This window comes from Macrosteles quadrilineatus, unplaced genomic scaffold, assembly GCF_028750875.1.
Source record: "Macrosteles quadrilineatus isolate MER2022 unplaced genomic scaffold, UCM_ALF_1.0 Scaffold_3__2_contigs__length_128488019, whole genome shotgun sequence".
Classification (NCBI taxonomy): Eukaryota; Metazoa; Arthropoda; class Insecta; order Hemiptera; family Cicadellidae; genus Macrosteles; species Macrosteles quadrilineatus.
Window position 1 is genome coordinate 43,648,593 of NW_026542596.1, and position 22,420 is coordinate 43,671,012.

The window sequence follows — 22,420 nt, forward strand, 5'->3', positions numbered from 1 at the left end:
CTAATAAAAAGGTTAAAGGTTTAAGGTTTAGGTTCCTTTCTAAAGGGAACTTTCATATAAGGTACCGTACCTAGATTGTTATACCTCAGCTGTACTTATTTGTTTAAGTGATTCTTTCAATTTAATACCTTAACCCATTGGGGAAGGAATTAATGCGCTATTAATACGTTTTTTTTTCTTATTTACATTAATGATCTTCCAAAAGCTATTAATAAAGAACTAATTCTTTTTGCCGATGACACTACTGCTTTGATCAAAAATAATAATACAACTGAAATGTTTTCTTCTCTGCAAAGTGTGGTAAAGGACATGGAGCAATGGTTTTTAGAAAATGGGTTAAAACTTAATGTTGAAAAAACAAATATTATTAAATTTTCTACTAGACACAAAAATATGGAAAACTGTTCCTTTAATTTAGTTGAAGCTCATAAATTCTTAGGGGTTTACGTAGATGACGCAGTTAAATGGGATTCACATTTGAATTATTTACGTAACAAAATTAGGTCGATATCATCTTTATTCATACATTTAAGGGACTGTGTTTCTATTGAGACACTTAAAGTAGTTTATCATGCTTATGTGGAGTCAGTGTTAAGATATGGCATAATTTTATGGGGCCAAGCTACTGGTATTAAAACTTTATTCAGGTTACAAAAACGTATTATTCATATTATTACCAACTCTCATTCACGCAGTTCTTGTAAGAAACATTTTCAAAATTTAAGAATTCATACATTAACGGGGTTGTATATTCTAGAATTATTAAATTACATACATTCAGTTAAAAATGAGCTACCAGAAACAATACATTTTAATCACAGGTATGAAACCTGAAATGAAAATATATTTAGACTCCCCAGACACCGTTTGACCCTATATGAAAAATCTCCATTGTACGCTGGGCTGAGATTGTACAATGTGCTTCCGCCATGCTATAAGTCATTAAGCAAAACCAAATTTAAAGATACAATAGATAATTTTCTTATTGACAAGGCTTTTTACTTAATTGAAGATTTTTACAGAACTACAATTTAGAAATTATTTTTTTTTAGTGTTTAATTTTAAGTTAAAAGTTTTAATGTTAAATATTTTATGTATGGATTTAATTTTGACAATGCACCTATTCTAAATGTTATGACATGTATGGAATGTTTTGTGCAAATAAAGTCTATGTCTATGTCTATGTCTATGTCTATGTCTACCTGCAGCACCCTCTGGCGGCAATAAATTTTACCGAATTTGTAGACTTTTACTCTAACTGCTATATAAAGAAAACCTTAGGTAATAAATTAATAATTCTTTCACCATTTTGTTCACAGTAAAATTGTCTACAGAAAAGTGGTAATTGGATAGTCAAAGTTCTAAACTAAAAAATATATATATATAAAAAAAGATTATAAAAATAAAAATTTTAAAAACAATATTTTGAAAGTAAACTTGATATACAAATTCCAAGATTAATCCAGACACCAAATAACACTACTATTATAAAGGTCAATCGATTCCCTACGTAGAAAAATCAAAAGTTGTGTACTTTTATAAGTAACTAGCAGAGTACCCGTCCTTCGTACGGGGTTGGAATATAAGTATAAAATTCTTATTGCAATTATACTCAAGCTTTGCCCCGTTTAACTTCTTAATTTTCAAGATGATCTCGTTTGCATGGCTCAATCACGTCCTGGTTGAAGTTCGTTCGCTACGCTCACTCACCTTTAGGTTGGAGCTCGTTCGCTGCGCTCACTTTCCTTCAGGTTAGCTCGTTCGCTACGCTCACTTGCCTTCAGGTTAGCTCGTTCGCTACGCTCACTCGCCTCCAGGTTGAAGTTCGTTCGCTACGCTCACTCACCTTTTGGTTGCAAATTAGCTGTTGTCATAAATGTAAAAGAAATAATAGTGCTAGTGCTGCACCCTGTTGGTAATCCTTGTAACTTTAATGCTATTGAACATCACAGAACAGAACCAACTTGTTTAATTGAAACAGCTGTTAAGATTCAATAAATTTCATTTCTCATAAGGTTAACATGGGAAACTCCAGAGCCACTGGGGCGGAGCCCGAAAGGATTTTTGGGATAAAAATATGCCTATATGTTAATCGGGAATGTGAGCTATCATCATGCCGAATTTCAGCCCGATCCGACCAGTATTTTTCGCGTTTACTTTTCCCATACATACAGCAACCACCTCTTTTTTATAATAGTATAGATAACATTTAAAAAAAAATGTTTGTTTACCTTACCGCAGCTGATTTTTGGTGATATGTGGTTTCCATTGCAACACAAAATTGTTTGTTATTCGCTATTTGTTTCTATTTTATTCCGTTTTGCTTATTTAACCTAACCAATCAATAGTTTTATTAATAACTAGCTGTAACCCGTGGGCTTTGCCCCGTTTAACTTCTTAATTTTCAAGATGATCTCGTTCGCATGGCTCAATCACGTCCTGGTTGAAGTTCGTTCGCTATGCTCACTCACCTTTAGGTTGGAGCTCGTTCGCTACGCTCACTCACCTTTAGATGGGGCTCGTTCGCTGCGCTCACTTGCCTTCAGGTTAGCTCGTTCCCTACGCTAACTCGCCTCCAGGTTGAAGTTCGTTCGCTACGCTCACTCACCTTTTGGTTGCAAATTAGCTGTTGTCATAAATGTAAAAGAAATAATAGTGCTAGTGCTGCACCCTGTTGGTAATCCTTGTAACTTTAATGCTATTGAACATCATAGAACAGAACCAACTTGTTTAATTGAAACAGCTGTTAAGATTCATTAATTCCATTTCTCATAAGGTTAACATGGGAAAGTCCAGAGCCACTGGGGCGGAGCCGATTGGACGGATCACAAAATTGATGGTGTATAAACCTATTCCATGAAATTCTACACGCATGTACCAAGTTTCGTGGCAATCGGTTCAGCGGTGTCTGAGTTTATCACTGCCAAATATATATACAAACATCCTCTTTTATACTTATATAGACTAGTAGCATGCTAGTAGAGTACCCGTCCTTCGTACGGGTTTGGCATATAAGTATAAAATGTTTATTGCAGTTGTATTCAAGCTTTGCGTTTGCAATGGGAGAGGACACAGTTTGATAAAATTTGATTCTTTAAATTTAGGGTTTACTATAGTAGCCTATTAAAAATCTACCATAGCTATAATGTTCTACCACTTCACCTAAACAATAGAGATGAATAAATTAGTAAAAACTATATCACAAATTATTCATGAAATTAAAACATAAATATAACTGTAAATAATCCTACTTTGACAATTCTCATTGCGTACCTATCACAGTTTTTTGTTAGCTGTTTTCATAAATGCAGAAGAAATAATAGTGCTGCACCCTGTTGGTAAATCTGATAACTTTTTAATTCTTTTACATATCAAAGAACCAACTTTTTAGTTAGTGCCGCACCCTGTTGGTAAATCTGATAACTTTTTAATTCTTTTGCATATCAAAGAACCAACTTTTTAGTTGAAACAGCTGACTAAATTCTTTAAATTCCCTTTAAATAATGAATACTCATAAGGTTAACATGGGGAACTACAGAGCCACTGGGGCGGAGCCCGGAAGGATTTTTGAGATAAGAATATGCCTATAGGCTATGTTAATCTGGAATGTGAGCTATCATCATGCCAAATTTCAGCCCAATCCGTCTAGTATAGTTAATGCGTGATTGAGCAACACACCCACAAACTTTCAGATTTATAATATTAGTAAGATAAGATAAGATTATGAAGTCAAACGGGGTGAAGCCAGTGGGTACTAGCTAGTTAAAAAATAAATAACAATATAAAATAAGATGTGCCTACTTTAAAGAGAATGGGCTAAGTCGTCATCATAGTTTTCCCCTACAATTTCTTCTTCACTGTTTACCTCGCTGTCAACATCGGTGTCGGAGTCTTCTGCCAAGTTAATGATGAAGTTGTCTTGGATGTCATTGCTCATTAGGCTAAAACTGTAGTATAGTAAATATATTTAAATTTTATTAGGATTTCAAGACGCATTATAATATGATATTTGTTTTAATGACTAGTGGCTTGTAGGGGCAATAATAGCCCCTATATATAGTATACATCTAGTAATTATTTTGCACAAATTATTAGTCTCATGGGATCCCTACATTGAATTATTGTTTAACATTTTTGTATCTTATAATATGTATAATAGTTATTACATACCAGCATAAAACATTTTGATGTCTGCTCTGTTTAAAATAAAAATTCCAAAAGACTGTTTATTAGGTGTGTTTATAATATAAACTTTCTAATCATAATACAATTAACTAAGGAACATTTTCAATAATAGTCTTCATGACTATTAATTAAATATATATAAATTTCTTTGAATATTGACAAATACACTTAGATAAAAGACACAGAGATAATGTCATTCTCCACAAAATTGTAAAATGCTAATTCTATAATATTTCTCTGAAAACAACATTTCTTGTATAGTATCTATTTTGGTCGATTCCTTGGTCTTTATTTGGTTCTAGTACAATTTTAATATCATCTGTCCGCTTTACCCGGCTAAAAGCAACATAAAGTTGACCATGGGTGAACACTGGTTTTTTTCAAATAAATGCCAACTTTTGTGAAAGTTTGGCCTTGCGCTTTAATAATAAGTAATAGCGAAAGCTAATCGCAATGGGTATTGAATCCTTGTAAACTTAAACGGCATATTAGGATCTATAGATTAGATGTTATATGTTAGAATTTTATTAGGTTTATTTTTGGAATGAAAAATATGTTTCCTTTACCAACTCCAGAAGGTAATTACTTCTAACTTAACATTTTTCTTTCAGACATACCTAACACAACCAATCGTACTCCATTAACTATTCCAGACCCTTAAAATTGGGAAAAAGTCGATTTCAGCTTTATAATAGTACCGTACAGGCCTATACATATTACATATTACCATATGCTTTAAATAAAGTGAAACCACATGTTTTAAAATAAACAAAGCAGACATAGCCTAGATTCCCATGCTATTTAAATGTAAATTATTTTATTCCGTAACAACCTTTTGCTTCATAATTAAGAAAAATGAATAATTTTCCCCAAAATTTCATGCCAAGACCTTTAAAATGAGACCTTTCCCAGCTTTCTACGGCCTCCCATTCGCTCACAATTTCATTGTAAAATTTTGAGCTTACAGAATTAGATATATAGATATTAATAAAAACAAATTTAAAATTGGCGTACTGCACTGTCGATGCAGTGCATCTTGCGCCCAGCAAAACGGCAATAGGATTAGGTGGCAAGGAGGCGTCTGAATAGGGACAACTTGCTTACTTACTTATGATGGTTTCTGCCCAGCGTTGACTAGTCAACGACTATAATCCATTTAAAATAACATGTAGTATATATAACTTAATAACTCATTTTGGTTTCAGATTTTACAGAAGTATTGAGAGCCTGTACTGTTTGGCTTGAGTCAGTTTTGAACCAGTGGCACGAAAATATTCTTTGTGACGATGTTAAAAGATTCAGTGTTCGTTTGTTTTGTATCGTTGGCTCTACGCCTTTTGGATTCACCACAATAAAGCATTTGTTACCTAAGATTAAGGAATTTTTCTCAAAAAGCGAGGTTAAAAATCCCTCTATATTACTACCACTACTGGATGTTTTATGGATGATGATAAACCATGATGAAGGTTTGAGCTGGGTGTTAGAATCAGGTAAGAAAAGACCTTGTAATTAGAGCATCATTTTCTGGCTCAATCCGTTGTGAATGTAAAGGAATAGGTTAAATAAAAATTAATAAGTTAACTGTTAAATGTTTGTAGACTATGTTGTAAACTTAAAAAAGTCAAATTGTGACCAAGGTCTTTTTATCACTATTTAGCCTGCTACATTTTGATAGGTAACTATGTTTTAAGGAATATGAAATAAGTTCTTTTTCATATAATCTTTTAAGGAATAGGTACTATGTGACATTAAATGCAATTAAAATTTGACAAAAGTGCCGGTTTCCTTGTATCGTAACTCCAAGTAGGAGAGTGTGGTGGGAGGAGGGTGGAGTTGTATAAAATAACTTAGCTCCTAGTGGGTACAGAGATGGCACTATCCAGTAAAACGCTCATATATAAATACAGCAAATAACTGTTGATTACAGTGCTCTATTTGTAAAAAATGAAGGGCAGAACTGTAACCTATTTAATGTGATTAGTACCTATTAAAGTACATTTATGCCAATATTCTATTTTTCCGAAAGAGAGGTACCAGAACTCTGTTCCACTGCGTTCCCCCGCAAATCGAGCACTGGTTGATTAAGTTAGGCCTAATTACAGGATTATTAAAACTAGTCGCAGTCAGCACACAGAAGTGTATATAATATGTGTTATTTACGTTGAGCCAAAGTAAATCTTAAGTAAATGATACGTATTGCATTTATATTGAATGCATCCATAATACATCAATACGTCCCAATTTATTTTTTAAATAACATGTATAACTAATAGGTCAGTTTACATAATCGATATACAGTACATAAATAATACATCAATGATATATGTATTATAGGCTACTGTAATAGTTGGAATGTAAATTTTGTGCAAGCTTTAAATCATCTTATGTACAATAATGCAAAAACATCTGAAACTCATTAAATGGTATTAAAAAATAATTTATCCAAATAAGTTGAGCACATAAATAAACATAATAATAAATTGTCTGTCGGTAATTAACATAAACAAGATAGATTTGTCCTCAGCTAAAGTCAATTAATATAAAAATATTACTCATCCTAAAACTGTATTTTTTTAATGCATCTAAAAATGTGTTATACTATAGCAAACAAATTCTCATTAATCTAAAGGGGAACTAAAAATTCTGGAATGATTAACATAATATATTATAGGCCTATAATTAGTAAATTACTAGGATAGCAGGGTTTACCCAATAACACTAAAATCAGAACAGTAGGCAATAAGTACAATAAAGTACAGCTTTACAATTGAAGATTTAATCTGAATAAAATCGCACAATAGCTCTAAATAGATGGGTTCTTTTTTAGAATCATTGTACATCCTCTTGTCTGCCTGCCAGAGTGCCGGAACCAATCTTTAATTTAATTATATCATACTTGACCCAGATGAAATGAATTCATATTTTTTAGATTCAATAAAAGAATTAAGTAAAGTAATACCACAAAGCCCTTACAAAGCAGAAGATTTTTTAGGAAACAACTCAACAAATACAACATTTTCTTGGTCAGAGGTCTCATCATCCGATATAATTAAAGTTGTTGCTAAATTAACAAATTCTAAATCAAAATGGATTATTATTGGATTTCTAATAATATTTTGAAAAAGACTATAGGTTTTATTAGCTACCCTCTTGCTTTTATATTGAATACCTGTATGAGGGAGGGATATTTTTCTCCATCCCTCAAAATATCGAAAGTAATCCCAATATTCAAAAAAGGTGATAAAAAAATGGTTCAAAATTATCGGCCTATTTCACTCGTTCCTATTTTTTCCAAAATATTTGAAGCAGTAATGTATAATCAATTAAATAATTACTTTGTAACAAATAACATATTGTCAAACTCCCAATTCGGCTTTCGTCGAGGTAAATCCACAACCTCAGCAATTCTCACTTTAGTTGACCATTCTCTCGAAACTTTAGAAAAGAAGGAATCTGTGTCATTAGTTTTATGTGATTTAAGTAAAGCTTTTGACACGGTTCCTTTTGATATCCTAACTAACAAACTACGTTTTTATGGCATCACTAATGATGCCATGCTTCTAATTTCTTCGTATTTATGTAATAGACTTCAATTGGTATCAATTAAAAATAAATGTTCTAAAACTGAAAAAGTTGAAACCGGTGTTCCTCAGGGCTCTGTACTAGGGCCATTTTTCTTTAACGTCTACATTAATGATCTTCCTATACGGTAAATATAAATACACAATCTGTTATATATGCGGATGATACAACTTTACTCGCTAACCATTCTAATTTAACAACCCTGCGCTTAATTAGTCAAGAGGCTGAACATAGAGCATATGATTGGTTTTATGCAAACAGACTATCTTGTAATTCTGACAAATCACAATATATAACAATCAGTCTTAAAACAGAGGTAAAATTTGAATCAGTTAAACTTTTAGGATTTAATTTGGATTCAAAATTAAATTGGTCATCACACATAAAATCTGTTTGTAACAAAATTTCAAGAGTGAGGTGCTTGCTGTGGAAACTTAAGGATTTTGTTAGCCAAGAATATTTAAGATTGGCGTATTTTGGACTCTTTCAATCGCACGTACTATATGGTCTTATTTTGTGGGGCCACTCTCCACATATTAATGACATCCTTTTACTCCAGAAAAAGGCGGTTCGAAGCATTGCTGGAGAATGCTCAGATACACATTGTAAACCTCTTTTCATTAATTTCAGGATACCAACCATAGTAAATCTTTACATATTCCAAATTCTAATATATACAAAGTCAAACTTAGATCAATTCTCTTTCCGAAAAGACGTACACAATCACTATACAAGAGGTAGGGATAAAATAGATATATTGCAGCACAGATTGGCAAAAACCAGACATTCACATAAATTAAATTGTATAATGTTTTTTAATAAGCTGCCTGAAGAAGCAAAATTAGTTTCTTACAGTATTTTTAAAAATAAACTGTATGACTGGATTGTTAAAAATCCCTTTTACAAAATTGATGATTTTTTAAGTTGTGAAATAAATATTAGATTTTGAAGAGTAAGTTGAAATAAAGCTTTTATTTTCATGTAAGTGGCTATTTAAATTTAGATATTTTGTACTGTAAACACTGAATCACCTTGTAACTATGTATAACAATGACGTGTCCTATTTCTTTTATAAAGATCAATGGAAATAAATATTTCTTTTTCTTATTCTTAATTTTGGTTTCAAACGACTTGTATGTGGAATTGTCTCCTTGAGACGCTGCTATAACTCCTGAAACATGATTTTACAATGTGATACTGACCACAGAGTACACTATAGACTTTTCACTACCTAATTGTTTAGGTTATAAGCGAGTGGTTGTGTGTTTAATCACCCTAATGGTAAGGTCGTTTCTACTTGTCCTTTAACTTAGAAGAAAACTTAAGTTTTACGGATATTCAATAAAGTCGACTCTTGATAATCCGACATGTCGGTGATGCCACTAGACACCGGCGATTTCTATACTAAATCTTTGTGAGAATTAACTCAGGAATATTTTGCTGGGCCGGTTTAAGTGGTAAGCAAAGTAAAAGGGGGCATGTAAGCGCTGACCAATGTTCAGTATTAAGGATTAAGGAGACCCACAAATATAGTTATAAACTTAGCCTAACTCCAATTCTGTAAACAGGAAACTTTTTGGTAAATATTTGCTTTAAATTGTTATGCAATTAGTAGGTATGCAATTTAATTTGAACACATTGATCACTATTTCCACTAATAATACTAATAATCACTAATAATAGGTAGGCTAACTACCCTTCTTCCAGCAAATTTTAATTTCTAACCAAATGCATTTCAGGTGCTTGGAAAGATGCCATAAAATGTTTCTATGAAGGTAACAACATTTATTTTCACCGGTCTGAAGTTCTGTTCATTGCTGCTATTCTCAGCAAACTCAACAAGCACAGTATACATTGTGTTGATATTTTGAACTTCATCCTTGAAAAGAATGCATCAAACTGCCTGCTGACCCTTAAAACAGTGCTGGATTCAGAGTCTCATGAGATTATGTTTTTTGTTACTAAAAAATGTGAACAGAGAAAATATGATGATCTCAAAGTAAAACATACGTTAATGGTTTCAAAGTTTCTGCGTGAAATTGTGGATGAGCTGCATTTAATGGGTTCAGAACTACCTGTGAAATTGAGATGCAAATTGGCTTTCTGCTTAGAACCCCACAGGCTTTGCCCTTTAACCCCTGAGGTAAGTCTTCATAAGTAATACACCAATTAACAATAGTTTATTGACATTTTTTGAAAATAAACTATTGCACAGTTACAAACATTATTTGTCCTAAAGTTGACAATTTCCCCCTTGTGTTTTGTAAAAGAACTATTTTATTAACTTATTGAAATCATTTTATTAAACATTTAACAGAAAAATAAATTGTAAAATCAAAACATTGACTATCATACCTAGTGATGGGTTAGTTGCTGATTTTATCGGTTTGGTTTTTTTTAATTTTTTTTTTCAGTTTTCCCCCTTAAATCACTTATTTACATAACATTTTTCTCCCCACACATAAAAAGATGGTACATATGATTAAAATTGTAATTTGTACTTAATGTGAGGGTATTATATTTTGAAGCAAGATTAGATTAGACAACATACCCTAACTTCAATACATATGTTATGTGTGTTGTCTTTTTTTCAACATTACAATTCAATGATATACTCACAAATTATAATCAAACTAGCCACTATACCCATGCCTTGCAACGGGGTCAGTATGCAAAAGATACAATGTTGGTTCTTTGAAAATGCCTTAATTTGGTTTCACACGCACAATTTAATTAAAAAACAAAATTGAACCATATTACTTAAATTTATAATACAGTAGTACGTTTTTGTTAACTCAGACTGTGAACATCTATTTAGGCTACCTAGGATCCAAAACCAATGATAGATGTTAAGGTATTTCATCAATGAACAGTTAGATGCATTGTCCTTCCAGACCTGGAGGTCCCATGCTCGAAATCACCACAGGATTAGCGATCCTATTACTGCTGCTTCAGTGAGTGCTCGAAATCAGTGCACCGGTAGCAGCCATCAGCTGATGAGTGCTTTGACCTCTGATATCTAGTACTGCAGATGCATCTTAGACATCGGTTTTATGTGTAACTAGCTGTACCCGCAGGCTTTACCCCGTTTAACTTCTTAATTTTCAAGATGAGCTCGTTCGCATGGCTCAATCACGTCCTGGTTGAAGTTCGTTCGCTACGCTCACTCACTTTTAGGTTGGAGCTCGTTCGCTGCGCTCACTTGCCTTCAGGTTAGCTCGTTCGCTACGCTAACTCGCCTCCAGGTTGAAGTTTGTTCGCTACGCTCACTCACCTTTTGGTTGCAAATTAGCTGTTGTCATAAATGTAAAAGAAATAATAGTGCTGCACCCTGTTGGTAATCCTTGTAACTTTTATGCTATTGAACATCATAGAACAGAACCAACTTGTTTAATTGAAACAGCTGTTAAGATTCATTAATTCCATTTCTCATAAGGTTAACATGGGAAACTCCAGAGCCACTGGGGTGGAGCCCGAGAGTCCGATCAGAATAAAAACAACTTAGTTTTCCTATTTAATGCTTATTTAAGGTTGGTTCTATGACATACAAAAGCATTAAAAAGTTATAAGATTTACCAACAGGGTGCAGCACTAGCCTATAATTATTTTTGCATTTATGTAAACAGCTAATTTGAACTAAGCATTAACAAAAAAACTGTGATACGCAATGAGAACTGCCAAAGTAGGATTGGTTACAGTTATTTTTTTATGTCATGAATAATTTGTAATTTTTTGTGAATTTTTAATAATTTATTTTTTTTATTGTTTAAGTGTGAAGTGGTAGAACATTATGGTTGGTAGATGTGTAATACTATAGTATATCGTCAATTTAAAGAATCAAATTTTATCAAACTGTGTCCTCCCCCATTGCAAATGCAAAGCTTGAGTATAACTGCACTACGCATTTTAAATTTATATGCCAACCCCGTACGAAGGACGGGTTCTCTGCTAGTACTTATATATTTACCGCCAAGTCTTTTTATAATTTCACAGTTTATTTAGGCCTAATGCCAAACATGTGGTTTCAGTATAAAAGATAACCCCCATCACCATTGAAAGAATATTAAATCAATACATTACTAAACTTAGTAAATTATAAAAATACATATGCCGTTGTAGGTTTGCAAAGTATACTACAACACTGTTACCGTGTATTCGGACTGTATGATTCACTGCAAAATGTACCTCATTAGTTTTACTATATGTACCAAACAAATTAGTGACTATTTTTAACTATTGAAGGTTGACTCTAGTCTAGGGCCAGTGCAAGGTGTTTTTGCCGGACTTGCGAGAGTAATTTTGGCGCCTCCTGATATAAACTCCTATTTATATGAATCCTATCATTGACATAAATGATCCTATCTATATTAAATGAATACATAAAAAAATTAAACTGAAGAAAGATTATAAAAGTTAATCAGGTAGGTAGGCCTATGAGTATTTTTTGACAGTAGGCCTATATATTTAATACGCTAGATGCAAATTTTGTTCCCAATATTTTTTAAAGATCCACTCCCACTTATTTTACTTTAAAACTCACGTACATGCCATGGACACAAATTTTAAAACTAATTTTTGTCATACTGCAGCAAAAATAGTCATTTTTAATATATGCATTGTGAGTCTAAAGTGGCTCTTTTACACCCTAGGGAGTAAAAAGCCTTTTTAGTCCCTATGGAGGTAATCAGAAGGGCAAATAAAGTGTCTACTAAAAGAGTCACCTTATGCTCTAGAGATTACATTTTTTTTTATTTCAAGTAAAACATGCCCAGCTGCTTATCCATGGAACCACATCCAGCTGTTTTCCCAATAGAGATAGAGAAGCATCAGGGTATATTTTAACCAAAATCACAGAATAATCTACCTAAAATTGAGCAAAGAATGAGTGTGAAATTTGTTTATTTTAAAAAACGGGAATCAGTTTACCTATTGTGTTTTCATTTTAAACCCAATAGTAATAGATGTTGCCCTTTAAATACGGGAAGGAGAAAAAAATTCTTTAAGCAAAATGTTAATGCAAAAATGTGGAGGGGTGTTCAGCCGACAGGATGAACAAAGAAATGTACCTACTTAAAAATGTACGAAAATCGCGTTTGCAGAAGATAATGATGACGTGTCTATAATACATGAGAAATAATATCAACGTTGCTGTGAACAAGGGAGATAACCACGACCATAATCGCAGGATATGACAAAGACTGATAACCGTTAAATCCGTACTCGGAGTTTTTGGTTGCTCTCTAGAGAAGAGAAATAAGCAAATCTTCCGTGAACTTAGGGAAATTACACAGTGTAATCCAGTAGCTAAAAAAATGCTGCGTCTGTTTCAAAAATTGCATATGTTTGTGACATAGTCCTTTGGTTGGAGTCAATAGTGAAGCCTACAAAACCACGCTAGGTGCACGTTTTTACTGACATATACTGACTAATGTTATAAATAAAAGGGTGGAGTGTAGATGTCATGCTTGGGGGGGGGGGCATTTGGCATTAGGCTTGGTTTGGGGGGGCATGCGCCATTGCCCTTGGGGGGGCTGGGAACCCCTGCTGCATGGACATGAGGAATATGAGAAAGACGACTCATCATCTACAGTAACAGTGGAACACTGGAACAATACTACACATAGTTTTAACTCATTTCAAGTTTGAGAAGTTTGATGCTACCAAAGAAACATGGAAGTATTACTACATAAGGTTTGAGTTGGGAATAATTGTCTGTGGGTTACAGCACAAGGTGCTTTGAACCAGTGTAGAGTTGTGGGAAAATGGGGCATTTTGAACAAGTTTGTCTGAAATCGAATAATGTGTTAATTGAGAAAAATCTTAAGAGATGTAATACTAAACAGATTGATATGTTTGCTAGTATGAGAGATTTGAGTGACAATGTAGACTTTTCCCATCATAAATAATGGATGTCCCGACATGTCTGAGAAAACTAGAATTTCAGCCTCACCGCTTGGTTAAAAACATTAATAATGGAGAGAAATGTTGTTACGTTGTTAACTTAACAATAAATAGTAACCCTAAAAATAAATAGTAGTCCAATAACGATGGAATATGACACTGCTGCTGCAAGAACTATAATTAGTAAATCTACGTGGAAACAAATTGGTGAACCGGCACTGACTCCTACGGAGGAGCTGGGTGCTTATGAGTCATTTAGAACACAAATACTTGGTGAGACTAAAGTCACTGTTTCGTGCCCTTTAAATTCTGAACAAAAAGGTGGAACTCCCATTTCTGTAAAATTTAGGGTTCAAAAGTTATTTTAAATTATGTTATTTTCCCATTAAAAAACCCATAAAATAAGAGAAAATCGTACTTTTGAAATAAACCCGGTTTTGGAAAATAGTACTTATAAACCCCCCCTTGTAAATAGGCCCTTATAATTCTTAACAAAATAGTGCAACCCCATTGCTGTAAAAATTATGGTTCAAAAGTTAATGCAACTTTTCTGATTTGATTTTACCTATTTAATATCATAGTTAGTTACTCTCTGTACCGCTTGTTCCTACTTTGCAGTACAACTTAAATTTACATTGATTAAATAAAATAAAACACTCTTCTACGGGATTCATCAAATAAAAACTTCTTCATAAAAATGGAACATTCGGTTTATCAAATCCTCATTTCCAAATACATAAATTCGTACCAAAATAGAAGTATAAGAATAAAAACCCCAAGTCGGGGCTTAAAAAAAAACTAGCTACATAAAAAGATACCACTGAAATTTTTTACTAATTTACAGATCAAACAGCAACGAACTAAGACCGAGACACGTGGTCACCGTGTATTTCAACTGTACCGGGCTTATATACGCGGAAGATCAGCTTCTAGAACATTCTACCAAAGATGAATTCTGATTGGCTAAAGCCATCTTTGCCTTGCCATTACATGTTTTGCTCAACTCGACTTGAAATTTGTTGAACTATTGTACAATATGGTACATCTCATAGCTTATCCATGATAAAGGTTGTTGACTAGCTAATGGGAGAAATTATTTGTCAGATTGCTGATACTGTTTATTTTATTTATAAACTCAACATGTTTCGTACCTTTAGGACATTTACAAGATATATATAGGCTAGTGAGGTTCCATATTATTTTATACCCTTGTAAATGTTCTAAAGGTATGAAACATGTTGAGTTTTAATACAAAATTCATGTAGTTAGAATGTTAACATTATACACAGCATATGAATTTGAACGGAGGGTGTTTTTGGCCTCAGGGGACCTCAAAATGAAAATGTAAATCGATCCCGGGTCTAGGTCTCACCATGAGACCTACGGTAATACCTTATACCCTATATGGAAAATTCCCTAAAAGCGTAAAATCTAATATTTTGACCTACATTAATTTTACTGGGTTTATATAACTTTAAATTATTTAATGTGGTTTATTCTGTACCTCCCTGCTGGCCAACCCTGTAGAAAAGCCAGATGGTATAGGAGCTGTGCTCGCACCACTCAATAAAATTATTTTGTTTTTAAAATAAACTAACTATGAAATTTTGTTGCAGGATTATCTAGAGTTCTGTAAGCTGGTCATAACATTGGGATGTTCTAATTTCACCTCGGACGCTCTCTCTAGCTTCCAGCATTATGTCATTGTTGACAAATTAATATGTAATGCTACTGAGACGTTTTTATCTCTGGGACAATTTTCCTCTGTTATGGACTTGGCTGTTTTCTGCTTGGGATGTTTCTATAAATATAAATTAACACCAAGAATTCTAAGTTCCATTTCCATTCACTTGGAAAATTGTTTAATCTCCATGTTGGTATGTATTTTCTTGATACCCTATTTCGCTTTTGTGTTATTGTTCGCATTGTTATTATTCACAGTCATTTTCAGGTTTTTTTCTTGAGGAACACATTAATAAGAAAGAAGTTTAATACAAAACCAAATGTTTAAAGACTTTTGTTTGTAATATTCAAATACAGATTACACAGATTTTGTCGTTGGCTGAAAATATCTACTTTTTAGCTGTTTTCATAAACTATAACAACAAAAATACAAGAACAGGCATTTGCAATTTCTGCTTTTATTAAAATCCATATTTTAGCCCTTGAACCGTAATTTAACTAAAAATAGGCTTTACCTTCGTCAATCCAGCTCAAATGTTGTAACTACCTTGGTTACGGCCGTTTTGGCATTACAATGCCATCGTCAGACAACGAAATCTCGGCTGATGTAGCGTCGTTGAAGTTAGAATACATAACACACACGAACAATACGAGTAAAATTTACAAAAACAATCAGGCCTGTCTTACAAACTGTACTGGCTGACATTTTCCCTTACGCTGACTGGAGGATTCCTATGTCGTGCCCGGTGTGGTGGCGTTATCATTTGAACTTTGTACTCCTAGCTTCGGGTTCCTTTTCTGATTAAAAATGCTATTGAATATAAATTAAGATTCGTACCGGTACTGTAGTTTGTCGTTTAAAATTATATCGTCCAAATTATTTTCGGCGCAAGCTTTGTATATTTCATACCCTTCTAGGGTCTATTTCCTTTCTTACTTGTGTGGAGTATTTCTAAGCCAGGGTTCAGATTGTTCATATCGTGGTTTGTAATGACATTGTAATGCTGAAACGGCCGTAACCAATGTAGTTACAACATTTGAGCTGGATTGAGGAATGTAAAGCCTATTTTTAGTTCTGCTTTTAGTTTTTTTTTTATTTTCTTGAATATATGTGTTCAAAATATATTTAACACGTTCAAATATATTCAAGTCTTCAGTTAATGTGGGAAATTAACCAACCTAGTTGTGATTTAATATCACATTTTTTATTTTTCACAATGGAATTAGTCTACCGTATAGGGGAGTACAGAATTAGTTTTTAACAGTAGTTTTTCTTCACACAGTTCAATGCATCGGTTAGGTGTTTACAAATCCGTTAGTGATTTTCTTTTCTCTTTGTGTTTTTTATACAATTGTTTAGAAATTACCAAAACACAACGGAGCAACTGCTCGGTTCTTTGACTAAGCTAAGAAAGCTTCGACTTGGTTAGAGTGTTCGCTTCATTCCACTTCCACAACTGTTTCAACTAAAACGTGAAAATTTTATTTTTTATCTAGCTTCTCTGGAACATTACTCCTCCATTGGTTGTTAATTTATTTTTTCCTCGCAAATATAAATATCTACCCGCCACAGCTGATATTGTAGACGCTTGTCAGTTTTGAATGAAAATCAACCAGATTCAAAATCAGTTTAACTTTAATTTATTTGCTCAACTTTAACTCAATTTCTTTGCCGTACTTATTACTCAAGACAGTAAAATGTCTTTGGTTAACATTTTGTGACAACCACAGTGTCCATTTATATAGTACAAGAATCATTGCACAGATTTTTGCTCTAAGTGAACTGAATGTCTGTTCACCAACAATTTAGTTGTTTTCTGTGCTGCTCTCAAATGTTTACATATTATGAACACAGCCACAGTTTTTAGAACATGCATAAACGTCTTACAGTCTCATGCTAAAGTGTGTGACTTGTAAAAGCATTAATCATTAAGAAATTCAATAACAATTTTAATGCATTTATGATTGGGAACATTTCTTGTTATTCAATTAATGAAATATCTATATGTGCTAAAGCCAAAAGTACCCATATGAACTTTTGAGAAAACTACAAGTCACACCCCCATATACCATATACTTAATGTTCGTCATGACGAGAAACCTTGCGCAAAACTATCCATTTTTTCACAAATTGCCCTTTAAGGTCATAATTGCTTTCCAAAGGGAACTTTCTATAATGTTAAATACCTCAGCTGTTCTTATTTGTATGTTATTATTCTTTCAATTTATTACCTTATTAAAATCTGGTGGGATTAATGATTATTTGTTTGTAATGCTGTAATCTGTTTTGTTTATTTCAGCTTAACTTAACCAATCAATAGTTTTATTAATACTTATGAAGTCAAATGGGTTGAAGCCCGTGGGTAACAGCTAGTATAAATAAAGCAAGGGGCCTAGTAGGTATTATTTAAATTTACTGTAATTGTAACTAAGCAAATTTTAATGTACCGGTAATTAGTTTATTTTTTATTAGATCTGACTTCATTTATTGTACATACGTACATATTATGAATAAAAAAATATTTAATTTGATTTTTGTTATTTGATATTTATTTTATATTTAACTTTGTAGAACAGATACAACAACACGTGCTTAATAGATAGTTTTATTTATTTCTTATTTGATTTTTGTTTCAGGTTTTATTTCTATGGTCTTACCCCCTTCAGCACAAATCTTGTGATCCTATATGCAAAATGCAAATCATAAAATTTTTAGATTTCAAAACATGTAGTAAGCCAACACTTGTACAATATTGTCATTGGGCAGTTAATGCCTTAGAGAGTTGCCAAGGCAAATTACTTCATAAAACTACTGTGAGTAAATGTAAATTTCTGTAGGAGATTTATTGTAGGCCTAGTAGCGCATAGATTAAAGACAAATTTGCAATTGCATCGCGGAATGATAACAGCCACAGAAAACTACCAATATGTGGCTGCTGGTACATGGCCGTATTTCCCTAACAGCGGACACGGCGGTTGTCTCGGCCTACGAGGGAGCCTCAAATGGTGCATCAAATTTTTTTCTTGATAAATCTTTTTCACCATAATCTGTTTTGCCACGATCGCGGGAGACGTTGATGAAATCTGCGCAACCGCAGAAGATTTTCACTATTTCACCTTTAACGTAGGAGTTTGTCTCTATTCATCCGCAATCGCGGAAGATATCCAGGACTTTATTGCGACATCGGGAGTCTAATATCATGTCCCCACAAACTGTTAACTATTTCTCCTCGGCCGCAGGAGACGTTCATGATTTCGCCGCGATGGTAAGAGACGAATATGATGTCTCCACACTTAAATAAGATGTTAATTATTTTTCCACGGCCATAAAAGACATTCATGATTTTTTAGTGATCGCAAAAGACTAAGATCTCCACGATCGCGAAAGAAGTTCACTATTTATGCTCGGCCACATCAGACGTTTATGATTTTGCTGGAATCAGATGAGACAAAAGATTACGTCTCCGGGGTTGCACAAGATGATAACTATCTCTCCGCGGTCATAGGAGACGTTTATTATTTCACCACGATCGCAGAAGATGAAGATAATGTCTCCGAGAAGACGAAGATGATGTTGCTGCGATCGCGCATGATGTTAACTATAATTTTGCGGCCATAGGAGACATTCATGAATTTTGCCGCGATCGGCGAGACAAAGATGATGCCTTCGCGATTGTGCATGATGATTTTATTTTGCCGTGAACATAGAAGATTTTCACTTTCCCTCCCCAACCGCAGCAGATGTCCACGATTTTACTGTAACCACAAAAGACGCTTACAATTCGGCTGCGATTACAGATTTTGTATGAACTAATTATAGTACATCAATAAAATACCTAAATAATATATTATAAATAATTTAATTCCAAAACCAGCCGATTGTTATCCAATGCCCAAAGGTTAACATTTTTGAATCAAGTAGAAAGAAGTGAAAAATGTCTGGCCCCGAACTAAGACCCACTAATATTATTATTTTAAAATATAATAGACTTAGTATTCATTAGTTTAGTCTCCTAGGTCTGTTTGCCAACCGGATTGTTGGAAACAAAAGGTCAATTTATCGAGTTGAAGCAATTTATGTTCCAACATTTGAAGAATTAAAATATAGAGGGACCTCTCTGGTGAGAGCCGCCAGGGGCCTCATTGATTCTAAATATGGCCCTGTGCTGGTAGTGTGGTTTAATGTATTAATTTGTGTGTTTATACCATCCTACAAATAACAAACATATTTAAACTTTATTTACACAAATAAAAAATATCTAATTTATATTGGTTGAAAATATACAGGGAGGAAAAAATACCCCAGACAGTTAAATATTTCAAAAAAATAATACAGATAGAGAAAAATTGGTACAAAGATACTGGGAATTAAAATCATTCTAATATTAAGTGATACCCAAATTCAAACGGACAGCTGATTTTGCGGCCCTAGGGATGTAAAAACCTGCTCCGTCCCCAAATGACGATGACAGCTGGCATGGCCAGCAAAACGTAACTTTCAGCCACCAATAAACGTATGTAGAACAGCTAAAAACATCATAGTGTGGTGAAAAGGTGTTTGTTAATAATGTCAATTGTTATTTATTTAGTATTCTCTAAAGAAAATAATAAATTAAATAATGTATATTAATAATATAATATATATTAATAAATAAATATATTTATAGTTAGTAGTAGGTATTCCATACATTAAATCTAATATATATAAAAAGAAACTCAAATAAACCTTAGATTTCCCACATGCCTCTGTCTTAATTTGATATAGATGCTTCAAATAGATTTAACATTATTTTCAAAGAGATATAGCCCAGTGGCGTAACAAATTTTTACGGGCCCCCCTGCAAACTTATTTTTTGGGCCCCCTCTCATGAGTTATTTTTAGACCACCGATACAACATAATCTAACGCCCTCCCCCTCCCCCCCAGAGTTATTTTTGGACCACCATGATCAAACAGATTGATAATAAAAAAGTAGTAAATAAGTTATGGGTTATGTTCCATAAAAGGGTGTGTTAAGTATTTCAGTTGTGGTTTGATGAAAATGTTACATCATTATATCAATATCAGTGTTTGTAAATAGTTTTGAAATCAAATAAAAAAAACTTATTTTCCATTCGTAGGTATCAGAATGTTTGTATCAAGGAAGTTTTACATCTATTTTATCACAAATGTTATCCATTTTTATTAGCCTACCCTGATTATTAGACTAATTCATTAATTACAAGGCAAAAATGTGGTTCGAATTCCCCTATAAACTCTAAGCCCCTTAGTTGTCTTTGGCTGTATTGGCTATTAATTAAAAGCTGTGACTAAGGAATATGTCGGCCTTAGTCCCTTTCAAAACTAAAAGGTTGGGCCACTCATCCTACACTCATCTCCATTAATTCTTGGCTTAAAATACCTACATTGGTATGGTTGCCATTTCAAAGTAAAGTATTAAATTATTAATTTATTAGGTTAGTTTAATCTTTGGTTATAATTAACTCATGTACTAAAAGCTAGTTATAATTTAATAGATTGACACACTTTTATCACACAGGCTAAAATAGCCTATTGCATTTTTTTAATCTTTGTATGGATTTCAAGCGTTTAACTTACAACAAATGTCTTTAGTATTGGTTAGTTGTGAGGTAAAATAAGATATGGGCTAACAAACACAGTCAGTAGGGTAGCAGTATAGTGTATTTAAAAATACAAAATACAATCAATATTATGGCAAAACTAAGATATAAAATAATACAATATTAAAATCCCCAGCCAAACATTCATGACTTCAGGCTCCAAAGTACTGTAACTTGATGTTTCAAAATGTTTGCAGACGACATAAGCAGTGTACAAAATCACCGAGAAGTAAAATAATTCTCTGTGACGAAAGTAAGATTGCATAATAATCAAAGAACCACGTTACAACACGTTAAATTTGTTACCCTAGTTCGTTATCACTGAAGTGGCCTAACGAAATTAAACGATAACTGATAACAACATATTATTAATAACATCAATGTTATTACTTGTTCAATACAATTATTGAATGATTGATAATAAATTTAGACAAGAATGAACTCCAATTTTTCGGCCCCACTCGTCTCACCAGCCTCTCATCTGCTCACCGTTTCCCGCTCACCCGTTCGTGGGCCCTCTCAGCTCCCCCCCCCCCCCCCCCGCATTGCTGATATAGCCTAACATGTTTTGTAAGGTTTTTAAATTTATATCTGGTTTAGTCATCTAAACGAGCTGATGAAGTGTGGGGCGTCGGCAAAGAGAGCACGTGCAGGCTTCTTAAAGCATACGCGTAGCACCGCCCTTCGATGCGTCGCGCCCCAGTCATAAGCACCGGCACCGCTAAGTTCTCAACTGTTTGATACAAATTCTAAGACTTTCTACTTTGTACTTTACTACCAAAACAATGTTTCCAAGCTAAACGCTGACAAAATGAAGCCCCTTGCGGTCAGTAAAATGTTTTCGTCGACCCACTAATCCTTGATACAAACTGCGTCCTGTCATTGCTATGTCACTCTCTTCACCCTTCCCGCTAACAAGAGTTAGCTTTCTGCTCTGACATGAGTTGTAAGCCTGTGTTAAATTATATCAAGAATCACGTAGGAAACTGTAGTTAATATTAGTTATTTTAAATCATGGTAAAAAAATACAAATTGAAACTAAGTCCACATAGCGGACATTTTAAAATGCTTGTTAAGCGCATTCTTCGTTATTAGCGATGTTAAAGTCTGCATAATGTCTACCACAAACCAATAAATAACTATTATGCTGACTCATTTTTAAGAAAATATGAAAACAATCAAATATTAGATTAGGTACCGAACTTCACCAAGATTCATAGTATACAGCATCTAAAAATGATTGATCTCGACCACGAATTAGTACTGTGAAGCAGATTCATAATACAGTACTGCCAATTTGACGGAAAAAGACATAATTTGATTGACACATCTACACAATATGTTAAGAAAGGAAATTTACATGATCTGCCTGTATCACGGAAATAGTCTTACCTGCATGTATGGAGATACAACTGAAGATTTTAAATTACATATTTAATTATGATAAG

General features: G+C 33.5%; 1 protein-coding gene across 2 annotated transcripts in view; it reads left to right on the plus strand.

Moving 5' to 3' along the window:
* LOC128991135 (uncharacterized) overlaps positions 1–22,420 on the plus strand; it is a 37,138-nt gene that overhangs the window by 2,387 nt on the left and 12,331 nt on the right. For both annotated transcript variants that reach the window (XM_054413895.1, XM_054413896.1), the window contains exons 2-5: positions 5,391–5,675; positions 9,507–9,910; positions 15,285–15,545; positions 17,989–18,165. In XM_054413895.1, the coding sequence (XP_054269870.1) occupies positions 5,391–5,675; positions 9,507–9,910; positions 15,285–15,545; positions 17,989–18,165 (1,127 nt within the window). The remainder of the gene's footprint in view (positions 1–5,390; positions 5,676–9,506; positions 9,911–15,284; positions 15,546–17,988; positions 18,166–22,420) is intronic.